The following is a 17,500-nucleotide window of genomic DNA, read 5'->3' as shown; positions in this document are numbered from 1 at the left end:
TATGTTCACATGACATGCAGGTAAACAAATAAAATATTCCATCTAAAAGTAATCAAAAAGTAGTCTGATTATATTACCAAAAAGGTTAAATGTGATGGATTACATTACTAACTAAAATTTGTGTCATGTAACTTGGAATCAGTAACAGATCATAATTTGAAAGTAATCTAACCAGCTCTGTACATAAAGAAGCTAGGAAGCTTACACAAAGACCTGTGTCCTCTACAGTACTACTACTTCCACTACCAATAATAATCCTTCCATAAATGTATTATCTATCAATCCAGTCAATACTACTACTATTACTACTACAACTACTACTAATGATAATATAATGCTGGCATCAAATAGTAGGCTATATCAGGTTATGAGTAAATGTCTTAGGCTACTGGTGTCTCCAAGATGAAAAGAGGCCTATATATTAGAAACAAAACCTTTATATGTTTATGTAGTTTAATTAAACGCACATATACTTGTTATTAAATTGTTAATTCATATTTCGACAAGTAACGTTACGTTTCAACTCAGTAGATGGCGATAAAGCCACTCAATTTTCTTTTCTCTACTGTCATAACGTCTAACGAAGAAGCGGCATCAATGGCGACCTCCTGCTGCTACATGTGTTGTCTTTTCTGAGAACTTTCATGGGATAATTTGCGATGTTCAGTCTGTAAACACGCAACCATTTACAACAAATAAAAATTATATTCACGACCAGATATATTTCACTTAGAAAATGAAGGCGCAGCGCAAGGGCAAAGGGAAAGCTGGAAAGCAAACACACAGGGATAAACTTCAGAAATTCAAGGATTCCGTTAATAACTTTGTGAAGAGCAAAGGCGGCTTCGGTGAAAATGAAAGCGACCAAAGAGGATTATTCGTAAAGAGGAAAAGTAGAAAAGAGCAGCGCAAAGAGAAACGTAAGTTAAAGAAAGCCAAAAAGAAAAGTCACTACATGGGGCAGTCACCGCAGAACCCCAGCGAGGACCCTGCTCCAAATACTACTGCTGAGGAGGAGGAAAAGACACAGAAACCAGCCCAGAAGACGACTGGAAATCTTAAAAATGCCGCTCAGAAACAGCAGAAGGCAAATAAAGACAGTGTTAATACTAAAGACAATGAAGAAGAGACGACAAAAAGGAAAGTCCACTTCTCCGAAGATCTGCCAAAACAGAGAAAGAAATCTAGTCTGAACGAGAACAGAAAGCGGGCTCTATTAGAGGCGAATATCGAAGAGGACAAAGAAATAAAGAGATTAGAGAAACGCCTTGGGCTGAATAAAAGAAAGAACAAAAAGAGTATACCTCAGTCATTCACCAACGATGGACTCGATTACATTTTAGGGTTTCTTGAGCCTGGATCGTCTGCAACGGGACTGTATGAGAGTGATGAAGAAATGGACATTGATAAAGCTAAAGATGACTTTGATGAGTTGGACGAGGACAGCGAAGGCCAAATTACAGACGATGAGAACAAGGATGACAATGAGGATGAAGGTTACAGTGATGAAGAGGAAGGAGATGGAGAGGATGATGCACAGATGGAAAAAGAGGACAACCAGATAGAAGATGAGATGGAAGGAGACGAAGAAGAGGAGGATACAGATGCATCAGAGGAAAATGATGATGGGGAGGAAGTTGACTCTGAACAAAAAGCACCTGAAAGCCAGGAGCCCGTATGTCATTCTAAATCTGGATATTATATTTTATTATCATTTAAGTTTAACTCTCCCTAATGCTCAAATCACATTTATTTATGAAACGCTTTATTCAATCACAAATTATTTCAAAGCAGCTTCACAGTAATAAACACCAAAGTAACAGTGTTAATGTTGCAAAAGTAATCAATTAAGGAATAAATTCAGTTTCAGCTGTGAAACAGCTCAACCAAAGACAATAGTGTCATTATTCAGCTCAGTTTAGTTCAGTGTTGATGAAATTTATTTTAATAGTGGTGTCAGTGTTGCAAAGTTCATCAGTCATGAAACAAGCTTAATTCAACTATAAAGCAGCTCTACAGAAGACAAAAGTGTCATTCCATTATTCAGTGTCATAAAGTCAGTATTGGTTATTTTTCTTTCGCTCCCCACACCGCATGCTCATCAGAAGAATGTTTTGAAGCTAATATTTGAGTGTGTGTTTTATATATAGAATCCTGCCACAGCAGGCAAGTATGTTCCCCCTCACTTACGAGAAGCCGTGGACAGCAAACGCAAAGCCGAGCTGGAGAAACTGAAGCGCACTGTGAAAGGTCTGATAAACAGGTAAGATACAAAGGAAGGTATAGGCTACAGAAATGCACAATTTGAAGAAGCTTTGTTTTAAAAAATAAATAGTCTTTGGCAAACCAAGTGAAATTCAGCCAGTTTGATAACCCTGTGCTCTGTTCGACAGGTTGAGTCAGCCCAACATGGCATCCATCAGCAGTCAGTTGGAAGAGCTGTACATGAGCACCAGCAGGAAGGACATGAACGAAACACTCACTGACATTCTGCTGGCTGCCTGCGTCACTCCTGCTCTCATGCCTGAAAGGTTACCCATTCAATAATGACTTCATTTAATAACTGACTCTTTGATAATCACTTTAGTATTAAATGTATGTTGATTTGAGAGAATTAACTTGCTGATATTCTATTTTAACTTAATATTCTTCTTCTGAGACGTAAGACCCTAGAGCAGGGGTGGCGAACGTCGGTCCTGGAGAGCCGCAGCCCTGCAGAGTTTTGCTTCAACCCTAATCAAACACACCTGAACAAACTAATCAAGGTCTGAATGGTTATTAGGAAGCTACAGGCAGGTGAGTTTTAATTAGGATTGGAGCTGAACTCTGCAGGACTGCGGCTCTCCAGGACCGGAGTTCGCCTGCCCTAGAGCATTCAAGCCACTTCCACCAAATTAGGCTCAGACCTTCAAACCGTTAAGAACAAATTTTGCCCAGATCTGCAGTCTGGACGATGGACGTGTAAACACTAGTTGCTGAAAGTCAGAGCCAGTCTGCAGGTTTTGGCCAGTCTGAGTTTACAGGTTTCCCAGAGTATTGTTTGTGAAGGGCTCAGATTCAGATTTTTTACCTTCAGACTATGATTCCATCTAGTCAGACGACATAAAACATGTTTGATATTTTGAGCCAATTTTAAAATACGTATTGTTTTTATTTGTCACGGATCTCCTAGCAACAAGCCACATGTTTCTGCATGAGCTTGTTGTGTTGTGAATAACTTGAAAGTTTGGTATTTTGTGATTCTCAGTTTATTTAGTGCGTGATGCCCAGTTTTAAGCTACGTACTACTTCAAGCTATTTAAACTTCTTTAAACATTCTAGCTGGGCTTTCTTAAAAGGGTGGTTGATCATCTTTTTTCGAAGGCTTGATTGTGTTTATGGAGTGCAGTGTAACAATTTCTCATACTCCATTTAAAAAAAAACATTATTTTCACATATTTCACCTTTATTCTGCACCACTATTTCCATTCTCGTCAAAACGGTCTGTTGACTTCCTGGTTCTATGAAGCCGCTCCCTCAGAAATATGTAAACATTTATGTAAACATCGAGGTTAGTGATGTCACAAACCCGGTAAGGAGCTCGTTGTAGTCCCTATCATCCTTTTTTGTAGTCCTTAAACAGCGCTTTGTTTTGTTTTTTGGCAGAAAATATCTCACTTTGCGTTGAACTTTGAGCGTCGTAACTTTGCAGATGTTGTTTATGCTCTAACAGCAACATCACACACTAACTAAAGTTAAAAAGTGAAATCATAATCAACCAAACCTTTAAGTCAACATCAAAGTTTGTCTTGACAACATTACTGTATCCTGGCTCACTTAAATTCTCACTCAAGAAATTAAATATGACCTTAAAACAACACACTATTAAATACTTGTAAATTATTTTAATTAACACTCACTCTCTCTGCCAGGCTTCTAATGGAGCACATCCTTCTTGTCAGTGTCCTTCACCATAGTGTTGGCCTGGAGGTATCTAATATTTTACTTCACATTAAATCATGGCAATATAGTCCACACTAACTTACTGTTGCATTTAGTGGCATACTATTATAAGAATATCTGTCATAGTGTGTGTGTTTTTGCTTGATGTTGGCTAATTTCTCACTTGTTTTCCCTGAGGTTGGAGCTCATTTTCTGGAGACGGTAGTCCGTCAGTTTGATAAAACCTACAGTCAGCTTGATGCTACAGACAAAGAATGTGACAACTTGGTGTCCATAATTGCCTACCTCTACAACTTCCATGTGGTCCATGCTCTCCTGGTGTTTGACATTCTGAAGAAGCTGGTGACACGTTTCAGCGCAAAGGATGTAGAACTGGTTCTTCTGGTGCTGAAGAACGTTGGGTTCGCTCTGAGAAAGGATGATCCGCTAGCTCTTAAGGAGCTGATCTCCGAGGCTCAGCGGAAAGCCAACGCTGAAGGAGAGCATTTTCAAGACCAAACAAGGGTAAGACGCCTTTGTCATGTGAAGATGCTGTCTTCTGGTGCTTAGGAATTATCATATTATATTTGCTTTTAATCATTTACTCATTAATCCGAAGCAAATTACAACTGAGGTGAATCATCAATGAGGTGTGCAGTTGTTCTCAAGTGCAGACGTTTGTTATGTTGGCTTGCTTGTCAGATTCGGTTTATGTTGGAGACTATGCTGGCGCTGAAGAACAATGACATGAGGAAGATTCCAGGTTATGACCCTGAACCTGTGGAGAAGTTAAGGAAACTGCAGAGGACTTTGGTGAGAAAATGACTGATGTTAATTTGCATTACTTATTTTAAATTTATAAGGTGGACTTGCAATACGAAAATGACTAGAGGAGTTAACTAGTTAATATTCATCTGTATTATTAACCCTAAGTAATAAGTAAAATTAATATTTGATATTTTTTGACGCTAAATGTACTTCTCACCGTGTCCACTAGGGGTCAGACTAACTATAGTTTAGTGTAGTCACATTGATCTGACTTTTGTACCGTTTTTTTTTTTACAGAAAGGTGGAATGTGTTTGAAGTCAGTTACCTTGTTTCTTATGCACCGAACATAACATTCTTGACAGATTCACAGCAGTGCCGGTGGAAGTGACATGAAGTTGAGAGTCTCACTAGACAGTCTTCTGGAAGCTGAGTGTGTTGGTCGTTGGTGGATTGTAGGATCTTCCTGGAGTGGAGCACCCATGATCGATGACCATGGAAACAAGACAACTACCCCATCCACCAAAGGGGAACAAGTAAGTGAGAAAAGACAAAAACCGATGTTGCTTATTTAGAAATGTTTTCATCGGTAATTTAAATGCTCAGATGTACAATTATTTTCAACTGAGAAAAAGTATAAAAATATATAGTTCTGTAGTTTCTATTTATAAAATCTCTCCATTTAGGCATGTTTTATGGACTTTTATGAGAGTCAAGGTCCATGCAGAAATTGTCATCTGACGTTTTTTTGTTTCTCTTTATGAATTTGCAGTACAGTTCAAAGATGTTGGAGCTTGCACACAAACAAAGAATGAACACTGACATCAGGAGGAACATTTTCTGTGTGCTTATGTCAAGTGAAGACTATTTAGATGCCTTTGAGAAACTTTTAAGGTTCGTCAGCATAGTTTCTGTTTTTTATTCTCATTGATTTTCAGTGACAGTGGCCATGTTGCCCTTTTGGGATTCTTAGCAGTTTGATCAGTGTCATGTAATCCCAGAATCAATCTGAAATCTGAAATTTACAGACCTACTTGTGTGAAAGAATTGTATAAAGTTATTTAAAAATGAGCAGGACAAAGTTTCTTTTAGCAAGAGCAATATTTCAGATCTTCTGAAATGATAACCTTGTAGTGTGATGATGGCAAATAATTTAGTTAAGGTTACACAAAATGAGCTTTAAATTTCTTTTCTTCCCGTGTATTGCAAACATGATGCACTGTGTTTGTAATATTTGTCATAAACCATTATTTACCCAGTTCAGTGGATTCATGTCTTCTCAGGTTAGGATTGAAAGACCAACAAGAGCGGGAAATTGTTCATGTTCTGATGGACTGCTGCCTGCAAGAGAAAATGTTCAATAGATTCTATGCGGTTCTGGCAGAGAAATTTTGCTCACATGACCGGCGGTTCCAGGTAGAGTGGAACAGCAGTGATTTCTAGCTCTCACTGTGTGTTTGTGCCACTGGGTGTCACTGGTTTCACTGCATTAGAAGCTGCTATGCTATGCTATGTTTAACTTGTTAACACAAAACTGTTGCTCAGGCTAAGAACATTCAGATGTTTTTCAATACTTTGATCCAGTGGTTAAATTAACTAAAATTGCTGTTGATATTATGATTTAATGTTACTCTGTAATCAGCTATAAGCTTTTTAATAAGCAAATCTATGAATATCGATAATGTAAGTCAGTTCATTTACATCTAATACTGCAGCATTTTAAACCTAGTAGCTTGTAGATGTTTACTATAGGTGAATTATAATCTATTTTGTAAATGTTAACTCTCTCTGCTTTTCTTCTGTTTTTAGATGACTTTTCAGTTTAGTCTGTGGGACAAGTTCAAAGACCTGGCAAACCTTTCCAGTCGGTCCTTCAGTAACCTGGTCCAGCTGGTCACTCATCTTCTACACAGGAAGTGTCTCTCTCTTTCCATTCTTAAGGTAATATTTGATAAAGTCCACCCCTCTCCAAGAAGCCATTCTAGAATGCATTTGTGGTTTGTATGTAATGTTGTAGTATATATGTGTAATGTTCTTCATCTTCTTTATAAACCGAGTTAATGAATGGCAGCTTAATTTTCTGCCTGTTCTCTTCTTTTCATAAGGCTATTGAGTTTGGGGAGCTGGATAAGCCCAAAGTCAAATTCTTGAAGCAGGTTCTCTCAAAACTCCTAAAAGAAACCGAGCCAGAAGATCTTGTGAATATATTTGGCAGGTGAGTATTCTTAGTACTACAAAATTGAATAATAGTACATATTATGTATATATAAATGTCCATAATGTTTCAGAGGCAAATTTCATGATGGCAGTGTATATTAAATGAAAAAAAGAGAAAAATTGGACTTTGTTAGTTATAACAATTGTTACATTATTGCTTAATGTAAGAATTTATCAGTGCAAGTTTTTAAAAAGACCATGTTTGGGAAATCCTGAGGTCATGTAAAATTGCTTGTGTGTGGCCTCGTGTGTCAATATCTGCCTGTGTGTCTAACATTGTGTGCCAGGATCTCTGGAATCCCAAAGCTGGGAATGCTTCGGGAAGGCTTGAAGCTTTTCATCAGTCACTTTCTGCTCCGGAACATCCAGACAGAACAAACTGAGCAAGTCAAGGTACTCAAGGATAGAGCTGAGGTCGCCACCAAAGCCATGGAGGCCCGGGATGCCAAAATTAAACTATAGAGCTCTTGCACACAGAAATGTGTGCATAATGCATCAGACTCAAAAAGTGAGAATTACTACAGGGGACAGTATTCGAACCTGTATGCAGACCTTACGACACATGCAGATCACTGACATGTTACTGCATTTTTGTATTATTTCTGGCATTCTGTACAAAAATAAAACGTAAAATGTGAAAAGTATATAAATACATTTTAGTGTGTTTTTATACCACAAAAGCTCAATGGTCAGTTTTTCTGCTCTATATTTTTATGGTAAGATGTCAACAGATTTGGAATTTGGATATCTGACATTTTGTACTTTTTATTCACTTGAAGACCTACGTACTTACGAGAAAGAAAAATATAACAGTGTTATATGCTTAAATGTTTGGTTTTATGATAATGTGTCTTTTTTTAACGGCAAGTCAGAGTCGCTGTAATGAAAGGACAAACTATTCTTTCATTTGAAAATGTAAGAGCAGAAAATGCACAAAAAATAATGATAAAAATAAAGTCTCTTAAACAGCAATTTGAGTATAGATACAAAATAGAAATAGAACATCACAATGGCCTGCTTCATATTAATATTTAGTGTTTTTTGTAAGCCAGAAACATGTCTCAAGCAGGAAAAGAGAATAAGATAATTAATTCTTTTGCTGCTCATTAGTTTCCCATGCACATATGTTCAGTGTCTGTTTTGGTAACAGATTCATCCTCTGACTTTTAGAATTGAGTATCTTACTCCATATAAACAATACTGTATTAACTTCATTCAGAAAAGCGTACAAGGATGCATTGCTCTACTCATCATGAAATATAGGTTGATTGCAATCGTCTGGAGCAACTGCACATGCAGCAGTGCTCTGGACATGAGTCACGTGACTGACTAGCATAACATAGCAGAGGGTTACCGTTACATTTGATGCCCTTTGTTAATTCATTAGCAACATCGGCATTACTGACATCAATCCACGGCATGGAGTGACCAGAGCATGAGCTACCATCATCTGGGGTCAGGCAGCGGAAACATCACCCTCGCAGCTCTACAACAAAAGAGCTAACTGTTTAATTATATTTGATTAATTAAACCTTATCGCATCCCTCAATGTCAGTTCAAACAGACTGTCACATTAGAACCTGTAATAATGACACAACAGTCTGGCTGTTTATTTCTCACAGTTTCAAAGCTGGAAAAAGGAGGGTAACCTACAGATGCCCCACTCTTCCACCCTTTGACAAAGACAACATTGTCACCATATGTGAAGAGAAGCGTATAATGGGGGTCCAGCCCCCTAAGATAAACACAGGTGATTGTAAAGAGTGTGTGCTATTGTCTGTCTGTGTGAGACCAGAGGAAGGTTGATACTGACCCTAGTTTGAACTGGTAATAGGAAGCAAAGTTGTCTTCGAAACTGATAAGACCACAGTTTAAATACTGTTTGTGAGGACATTGCATGTTCCTGTGCACAGGCCATGGGACTTAGTGTTCGTTTTTCTGTTCTTCAGTGTTCTTTTATGTTTTCAAACGTTTCATGTGCAGAAATCTCAGCCAGAAGGTCAAACGAATCACTTGCGCTGCCCTATTGATAAATCTGTATTGTGTGGTGGTTTATTATGCATTTATGATTTGGTTTTGTTTTGTCTCACCTTTCACCGTCTCATCCAGGCCTTCACATAAGTGTCCCACCCTGCTCACTTGTGTGTGGTTTCTTTCCCAGATCGTTAGAGGGTGTAGTAGCACTGATAAGGTTGAGTTCTTTGTACTTATGCAGCTGGGTAAACTTACAGGTAGGGGAAATTAGGCATTAGTTAAATCAGTAACTAATGTTTCCTAAATTGACTACTACCTGTTTAAGGCCAGATTAATTCTGTAATTAAATCATTGTTTACTGTTGCCCAACAGAGTATTTTGGATAACATTATTGAATCTTTTGTTTATATTTAGTTATCTTAACATTAATTATAATGTATTATATGAACCCATTTCAACATTTGAACGATATCTTATTACTTTGCCCCTCTAGGAAATTTCTGTTTCTGTGCTATCCTATGCTGTCCTCTTGTTTGACTACCCCACAGCCTTTTAGAACCCAAGAGTAAAGCGAAGGTTCATAGATTAGCCATGATTTTTAGTTTCTGCATGCTTTGCTTAGTTACGTCACAGGACTGTTTTAGAGTAATAAAAGGGGAGTTTGTTGTAGAGAATTAATTCACCAAAATCCACAGCTTATTATGCTAAATGTGTTTGGACTATATAAAAAAGGATTATTTTCCACTGAGAATATGGCTAAAGTGGCTTAGTAAATGAAAAACAAGAAACATTTCAGATCACATTCAGTGTCTGAGTAGATAGTTGTCATGGCCCTGGACTGATAGGAGTGGATAGTGATTATATTTAAATGTCCTCTAATTGATTCGAAGAAGCTCCTTGGCAAAGACCAGATGGATCTCTGGGTTTATTACCCAATAAAGCATGTCGTTATTAATAAAGGAGGAAATGCACTTATGCGAAATAGACCTCAATTAGATTGCAGAAAAGACCATTAAAATAGTATTGCTGTAGAGTAATTCAGCATACTCTCCTTCTTTCTTTATCATTTTCGTTTCATGTCCTAAGTAAGTTTCTCTGGTTTAGCTAATACAACAGGCACATTTTCATCACTGTGTGAACATGACAGAAACAGACTTCCGGCTAGATATAACATGAAGTGTCTATACTCAACGAAAAGGTCAATCTAATTTCACTTCACTTAAAGTCTAACATAAATATAAAAGACACCTAAAATAGCTTCTGTGATGTGCCCTGATGATGGATGGGCTTCGTCTCAAAGGTTCATTATGGGCTGCCCATTGCTGCAGTGGTGAGAAATGTTTCTCCATATTCGAGTATGCTTACTCGCACATTTGCACGGATATGAGAGCTCTATAAACAGCGATTCCCATGACCCGACCATGCCACCGACAACAGACCGCTTCACATCCAGCCTTTTCTTGCTGAAGCTTTTTCCTTCACGTTTGTCATGGAATATCCGAATTCAACAGAGTTACAAATTCAAAAAGGCCAGCCAAAATTAGAAAAAAAATATTTTATTCACAAGAGTGTAACTGATAAACCTACACAATAATTTACATGCATTTTAAAAGCGATTTCGTAATAAATACATTGTATAAAAATAAACGGATCACATATGGTTCTGGGTGTAGATGAAACAACGCCAGATTTGTGTCATCCCACTTGAATTCAGAATTTAACAGAGTGGTTATCAAATAGGAACATCTTGATGATGCGAATTATTAGCTGATAGGCCTACTAATCTATTTTGCTTGATGTAATGCATTTTTACCACATGCTCTGCAGCCATAACATCAGGCTTCACCTTCAGAAGTATCAGTATCAGTAGTCAGTGTTTGTAAGTAGCCTATACAACAGCTCATGTGGGCGTCCATCTCAGCATTTCCATAATGACTTCAAGATGATAACACATGCAAATCACATACTTCGCTTATGTAAGTGTCTTTTTTGGAAACGAAGGCTCATGGTTGTGGACTGATATCACTGGCATTGGTTCGTTCATCATCGGAGGAACAATCAGATGAATTCAGCATGTAATTGTCTCCTTCTTCGTCGTCACTGTCCCTAAAGTCCCGTATTCTGTTACTTTTCACGGAATCTGCCTTCTTGTAGTCCTTCTCCAGTCCGTCAATTTTGTCCTGGCTTGCTTTACCTTTTTGCTTCTCGGCCTCCTGAGCGGCTTGCTCTTTAGCCTTTTTACTGCGCTTCCATTTCATACGCCTGTTCTGAAACCAGATTTTCACCTGGAAATATGAACATGACATGCCATTTATAAATAATTCCGAGTAATCGAATATGGTTTGACCTTGCTGATTTTAAATCGATTTAAAAAATATTTTTATATTATTTTGTATTATAATAATAGACTTTCAGCTAATTAATGTAGACATTTTTAAATGTTAAAAAGCCGATGGTTTACCTGTGTCTCTGTTAGCATTAATGATGTGGCCACTTCAAAGCGTTTTGGTCTCGATAGATATTTATTCAGCTTAAACTGGTGCTCAAGTTCAAGGAGCTGCTGGCTTGTGAACGCCGTTCTTGGTCTTCTGCACTTCCCGAGTAAGTTTGACTGCGCCTGGCCTGCAGAACAAAAAAACGGAACGTGGATATTGTGTGTAAATAATTTATAAATAAAGTTAAAGTTTAGGACTGAATGTTAATAATATAAAAATAAATATTCCACACAAAAAAAACTTTTTGACACCTTTCAAGTTCTACAAAGATTTTTTTATTCTCCATTTTCTCCAAAACTACAAACTGATGCTTTAATAACCCCGGCTAATGCAACATCAAGCATTTTCTTAATCTCCAAAGCACCATCACAAAAGCAGAACACTTTAGAGTGTTATTTGATTAACATAACCTACTGCACAGAAAGGTTAAAAACGTATTTTTGAGAGTGGTACGGACAGCGGAATTGTTGGTCCTGTTTTCCCACATATTTTTATTTTACTAGTCTATAATATTGCGTTACAACATATAGCTATGGATTTTAACACACCGTGTAGCCTAAATGCCACGGCAAGAAATAATAAAAGCTCTCATTCTAAAAAAAAAACCTTAAAAGCAATTCCCAATCACACCTAGCCTCAATGTGCCACGGCATTGTCAGTACATCTGCTAACATTTCCACCCTATCTGATTTGTTTGGGAGAGGTTTGAGAAAATCTGCAGACGAGCAGCGGAACAGAGAGACAGTGTCTGCAGTGTACTCAGTTGGCAGGCTGTGGTTTTCACACTCGTCCGCCACTTTCCCTCTGTCCATTATCTGTCCATTTTAGCCCCTCTTTGAAAGACAGAGCTCGTTCAGTCTCGTTCAAAGAACGGCTTTACTGACCCTGCACGCGTTATATCTGGCAACTGTGATCCGTTGCTCTGAACACATCTGATTTTAATTTTTATTAATAAAACAGTGCAGTAGTAGGCCTATAGGCTACATGTTGAAAATAAACAGCGGTATTCTACAATAGCCTATGTCTCAAAAGTGATCAAATATGATTAAAGAATGCAGAATAATCAGTTATAACAGAACAGCACGGCCACAATGAGAATGAGAATGAATAAAAATGAATTTCGACAATAATAATAATAGCAATAATAATGTTATTTATTTAGCCACATGCATTTCAAATGTAACTCACCACTGAAATCTGCCATTTTAGGCAGCATCATTCCCGCAGTGGAGACCCTCAGCCAGTGATCGAGCTGGAAGGAGCTGGCGGTGAGTTTGAGGGGGTCACTGGGATGATGGTGATGGTGCGAGCCGTGCGGATATGAGTAGGACAGAGCCGGGTGCTGGCCCAACGCTGCTGCTGCTGAATAAGTGTACATTGGATGACCGTAGAGAGCCTGAGGGGGGATCCCGGTGCTGCTCTGAGGGTGTAGTCCGACCATGCCTGAATGAGGAGAGTTCAAGAAACCCGGTTTGGGAATCAACCCGCAAGACGATATCCTGGGGGGCGACGGAGTCTCGGTTCGAAGAGCCTCGGAGTTCGAGTTCAACTCCGACACCTGGACACTTTCGGAGCAGGATGATACTGAAGAGGTGGGCAGGGAGGTGACCAGCGCCAGCGGCGAGCTCTGCACTTTTGGCGGATCGACGGCCAGAAGCGCGTCGATGCGAAAGTTTTTGGATTTCTCCATCTGGCCCACCTCACAAACAGATTAACGCGTCGTTCGCAACTTTAAAAGGCTGTCAAGAGTGTCACCGTTCCTCTCCTTAAAGTTATGATCTTGGCCAAGGTGTGCAAGCCAGAAGTCCACTTGTCAACTGCTGCTCGAGAGGGTGTGGGGTGGCCACTCGCGTCATCCTTGTGGATATCCGATTGGACAGTGATTTCAGTGTTCACTGTGCGCTTAGTACTAGAAGTGCTATAGTCCTCAAAAAATAAAGATTTGTATCGTTCGTGGAAGTTAAGGGTGTGTGAGAAACAGAAAAAAGTAAAAAAAAAAAAAAATGTTACAATGTAGTTAACACACAACACGCACACTTTTGGCAGATAGGCTATAGAAATCCACATTTGAAGCAAATTATATTTGTTTTATAGATATTCTGCATCGTATGAAGGAAAGTGTATTAAAAAGCAATGATTGAATACATACTGCCTTACAAGATATCTTTAAATGTGTGATACCCTGTTACAGTAAAATATTATTTTTTGGATACATACCACAGGAATGGTTCAAAAGAGATACGTATCTAATGAATATATTATTGGTAGCTGTTAAAAAGAGTTTTACAAAAAAATGGTTGTCACAGGAGAGTCCTACCCTAAATGCATGGATGGAAATCACATTGGACATCTATAAAATGGAGCAAATAACAGCATTTGTAAATCATAATATGGAACAATTTGCTTTGCACTGGGAAAAATGGATCAAATATGCAACATCTCATAGACCTGATTTTATTTTTTAATCAAAATTCCGATGTAAAGAAAGATCACTCCCTACATGTATACATAGTTTTTTTTCTTGCCCCCCCCCCCCCTTTTTTTCTTTTCTTTTCTTTTCTATTTTTATGTATTTATCTCTCCCCCCTTTTTTTCTCCTCAATATGTACACAACATATGCAAAGGGCTGCATGTATATATGGGCACATTTAGATATGTACATATATGTGAATGTGAGTGTAGACATAGGTGTGCTTATGTATGACTGTATTCATAGGTATAATGTGTAATGTGCATCTGATGGAAGTGTAAGGTTGTTTGAAAAAAAGTTTAAAAAAAAGCAATGATTGATATGATCGTCCTAGAACAGACTGAAACATTTTCATCACATTCCTTAATAAGAGTATAGCCTATCATATCATTTTGTGAATGTTTTCGACATGTCGTTTAAAAAATATAGAACTAAGATGACTAACTGATTGGCTTAAATTGGTAGCTAAGTAGGACTACCTATTGTTCACTCGGATGTAGAAAATGTTGCCAGTCCAGGCTATATTTTTTATCTATGTAAAGATAACGACTATTCGTTTGAGAGAGAGAAAGGCAACCATCCGCGAATAACTGTTTACTGCAATAAAGACTATAGGCTTATGGGCATTTTTCTATTTGATGATTAGGCCTATATGAATTAATAAGTGGCATTCACACATTTGATATTAAAAAATATACTTTAAATTCTGTAAGAGGACAAATTTGTGAAAAGTTCTCACTTGGACACCTATAGGGGAGACCTTAATTGGCTCATTTTACTACTGTGAATATTTATGAACAACCTAGGCTATTTTTTCAGCAAAACATAAAACAGTTAGCCTAATGAAAATACGTAAGATATACAAAATTACCAAACGTGTTTTGCGCAACAAACAGGTCTACATTTAATAAATTGTAGCCTATACATTTATAATAGCATATGTAAAACTCATGTGACAACTTGCCCCTCTCCACCGCCAAAAATGCACCGACCTGACATTTATGAAAAATATCCAGTTTACCCCTGTCTGAATATAGGCTATTTGACTTTATTGTGCAATTTCTTTACTTTACAAATATGATGATATCAGAATTTTACTCTGGAAGATAAAATTCACAAAAAGTATTTTAATTTGAGAGGAGATGCAAACATACAAAACTACTGCTAGAGAAACAATTTTTACAATCTGATTTTTGACTTACTGAACTTTTCCGTGTGACAGCGCCGGTATTTAGCCTAGCTTTACTTTTAAGCAGGAAAAGACTAGGCTATTCAAAAAAATCTTAATTACGCTATTAACAACTTACTTAATCTGTGGGCTAGCTAGATGTTGACATATTTTAACAACTTTGTATCCGTAATTTTATTTTAACATTAGGCTATATTACCAAAATAAATAGGCTATAAAATAAATTAAAACACCCAGTGTGAAAACAGGGGATTATAATTAATCGCATTATCAAAACAGCTGCAAATGTATGATTATAACATGTTGGTCCATTAGAACGAATGTTGGTAGCCAATTTATTTGGCATAATCATATTGACATAGGTCTAGGCTACTTTCTGATCAAATGATAGAGGGTCAGGCTGCCTTAAAGGTTTGCAAGTGTCACTTTAAATCGAAATGATTTGTTTCTTCAAGCAGCTGCACACGGAGGGATGGGGATGTGGAAGATCTGTGTCTAGTCGTGGGGTCTGGTCCTCTTATAAGCCTCTTTAAGCTAATGGAGGAAGAGGTCAGAGAGAGAATTATTGACACTCTGTTGCCCTTAACCTGTCTACCAATAAAGCGGATTAGTTTTCTTCAATTCATCAGCTAACCACCCTCCCGAGACCGGTCGCATGCGTTTATTTGCTCAGGGGAAATCAACAAGTCACGGGCCGAAAGAAGAAGAAGAACGGTGCAGTAATGATACAGTGACCAATTCTGTAGCCTATAGAAAGCACCAAGCCTCACGTGTAATTGCTAACAACATATGTATAGTGCACGGTACTGTAAAGTGTATTTTGACGATGTGCTGAAATACGAAAATGTTTTTATGTGATTTACAGCGCAACAATAAACCTGTGTTATGTTTAAATCTAGCCAATGGAATTCTTCTGTATGGCTCTGAAGTCTTTCCAATCAAACGCTCTTGTGACTTTAAACGCTACACATTAAGGCCGCTTTGTCGAGCTTCCCAGTTTTAATTTCATTAAGGGATTGCATGAATATTTCTATTAAAGCAGCAGTGAAATATGAAGCCGTGGACCTGCAGCGATCAGAGAGATTTATGGCTCTTTTTCCATCACATCAGGAGAGAGTAAAATTAGTATTGCACCCTGAGATAGGAGGGCCTGAAACAGGGACTCTCCTCAAAGCTGTTCATTCGCTCGGTAATTACTTTCACAATTAAGTGGAACACATATCACAATGACAAATCGAAATAGTTTATATATTAATTATCCATGGTAAATGTGTTCATTATGAAAAGCCAATTTAACGGGACCTCCACTGTCTCTTTTATTGCAATAAATATTTTCGATCGTAATGGCACAAATGGACAGTGTGTTGAAATGTAGCCTATATTGCACTGCTTTTAAACACATTGGGGACTCATAATCTTTTTACCAATTTAATTTGTGTAGAACGGTTACTTACAATGAATGGTCCCAGTATCAAAAGTCATAAGCCTACAGGAAATCCGATTTCAGTGCTTTAAAGCTGCATGATTTCTTCCCCCAAGGACTCTGAACGTGATGATAATTCCTTTTAAACGTACTGCATATTTTAACAATTCCTTCTTGGCTATAAGCGTTTTTCTGGCTATAAGCATCTGTTTGCTTTGAGAAGCCTGATTAGGCCCTATCTCTTAAGTGATTCACTGGACCAAACAAACCAGTGAACTTGCCTGAAAGCCAGGTGTCACTTAACCGGGCGCACTGGTAGACTACACTAATGTGATGAATACACACAATTCAGTCAGTGGTGTAATTTAAAATGTGCTTTAAACGAGATGACCCACAAGTCCCCCTCTCTCCGTGACACGAGCCCGTGATTGACGATGCCACCAGATGTCAGGCTAATTCAAATGAATTCGTTTCATATAGCCTAGCCTATTAAAGACCTCTCTGTTTATTGAAATGAGTGCCCCACGAAAGTCTGAGGACCAACTTAATATTTTAAAAGCAACAGCTCTTTTCTAACAAATGCGTTAATTACAGTCGTGGTCAGAATTATTGGCAACCTTGGTAAATATTATCAAAGAAGGCTGTGAAAATAAATCTGCATTGTTAATCATTTTGATCTTGTATTTAATAAAAATCTATTAGACAAATATCGAATCTTTCATTGAACTAAAACAATTGAAAATGGGGGAAAATATCATTATGAAATAAATGTTTTTCTCAAATACACGTTGGACACAGTTATTGGTACCCCTAGAAATCCTTATGAGTAAAATATCTGTGAAGTATATTCCCATTCATATTTACAATTTTGAGCATACCAGGGTGATTATGAACAAGAAATTATCCAGCCATAGCTTCCTGTTTCACAGGAATATAAATAGGAGGGAAAACAAAGGCCAAATTCCCTTAATCGTCCATCACAATGAGAAAAAACAGAGAATATATTTCTGATGTGCAGCAAAAGATAATTGAGCTTCACAAATTA

The 17,500-nt window shown here is 37.8% G+C and overlaps 2 protein-coding genes across 2 annotated transcripts; one reads left to right on the top strand and one right to left on the bottom strand.

Annotated features, from left to right (window-relative positions):
* Nucleotides 1–571: 571 nt before the first annotated feature.
* Nucleotides 572–7,528, top strand: nom1 (nucleolar protein with MIF4G domain 1). The gene is made up of 12 exons (XM_016279994.1): nucleotides 572–1,675; nucleotides 2,151–2,263; nucleotides 2,394–2,531; nucleotides 3,912–3,969; nucleotides 4,120–4,446; nucleotides 4,624–4,734; nucleotides 5,053–5,223; nucleotides 5,460–5,581; nucleotides 5,971–6,103; nucleotides 6,497–6,628; nucleotides 6,793–6,902; nucleotides 7,192–7,528. The coding sequence occupies exons 1-12, from the start codon at nucleotides 737–739 to the stop codon at nucleotides 7,364–7,366; spliced, it is 2,529 nt and encodes an 842-aa protein (XP_016135480.1). The 5' UTR covers nucleotides 572–736; the 3' UTR covers nucleotides 7,367–7,528.
* Nucleotides 7,529–10,881: 3,353 nt separating this feature from the next.
* On the bottom strand, nucleotides 10,882–13,063 carry LOC107591052 (motor neuron and pancreas homeobox protein 1-like). The gene is made up of 3 exons (XM_016280056.1): nucleotides 12,562–13,063; nucleotides 11,340–11,500; nucleotides 10,882–11,163 (listed from the first exon to the last, which is right to left on the bottom strand). Exons 1-3 carry the CDS (start codon nucleotides 13,061–13,063, stop codon nucleotides 10,882–10,884), a joined length of 945 nt encoding a protein of 314 aa, XP_016135542.1.
* Between the last annotated feature and the right edge of the window lie 4,437 nt (nucleotides 13,064–17,500).

The sequence above is a fragment of the Sinocyclocheilus grahami genome, unplaced genomic scaffold (assembly GCF_001515645.1).
Source record: "Sinocyclocheilus grahami isolate Dianchi unplaced genomic scaffold, SAMN03320097.WGS_v1.1 scaffold136.1, whole genome shotgun sequence".
NCBI lineage: Eukaryota > Metazoa > Chordata > Actinopteri > Cypriniformes > Cyprinidae > Sinocyclocheilus > Sinocyclocheilus grahami.
Note: the sequence above shows the minus strand (reverse complement) of the source record. Positions and strands in the feature narration are given on the sequence as shown.

Bases quoted from the DNA above. Each gene is read 5' to 3' on its own strand.
- LOC107591052 (XM_016280056.1), bottom strand. From the start codon at position 13,063: ATGGAGAAATCCAAAAACTTTCGCATCGACGCGCTTCTGGCCGTCGAT. The intron at 11,501-12,561 runs GTGAGTTACATT...TTTGTTCTGCAG, and splicing joins TAAAATGGCAGATTTCAGTG to GCCAGGCGCAGTCAAACTTA. The intron at 11,164-11,339 runs GTAAACCATCGG...TCATATTTCCAG, and splicing joins TAATGCTAACAGAGACACAG to GTGAAAATCTGGTTTCAGAA.
- nom1 (XM_016279994.1), top strand. From the start codon at position 737: ATGAAGGCGCAGCGCAAGGGCAAAGGGAAAGCTGGAAAGCAAACACAC. The intron at 1,676-2,150 runs GTATGTCATTCT...TTTTATATATAG, and splicing joins CACCTGAAAGCCAGGAGCCC to AATCCTGCCACAGCAGGCAA. The intron at 6,629-6,792 runs GTAATATTTGAT...TCTTTTCATAAG, and splicing joins TCTCTCTTTCCATTCTTAAG to GCTATTGAGTTTGGGGAGCT.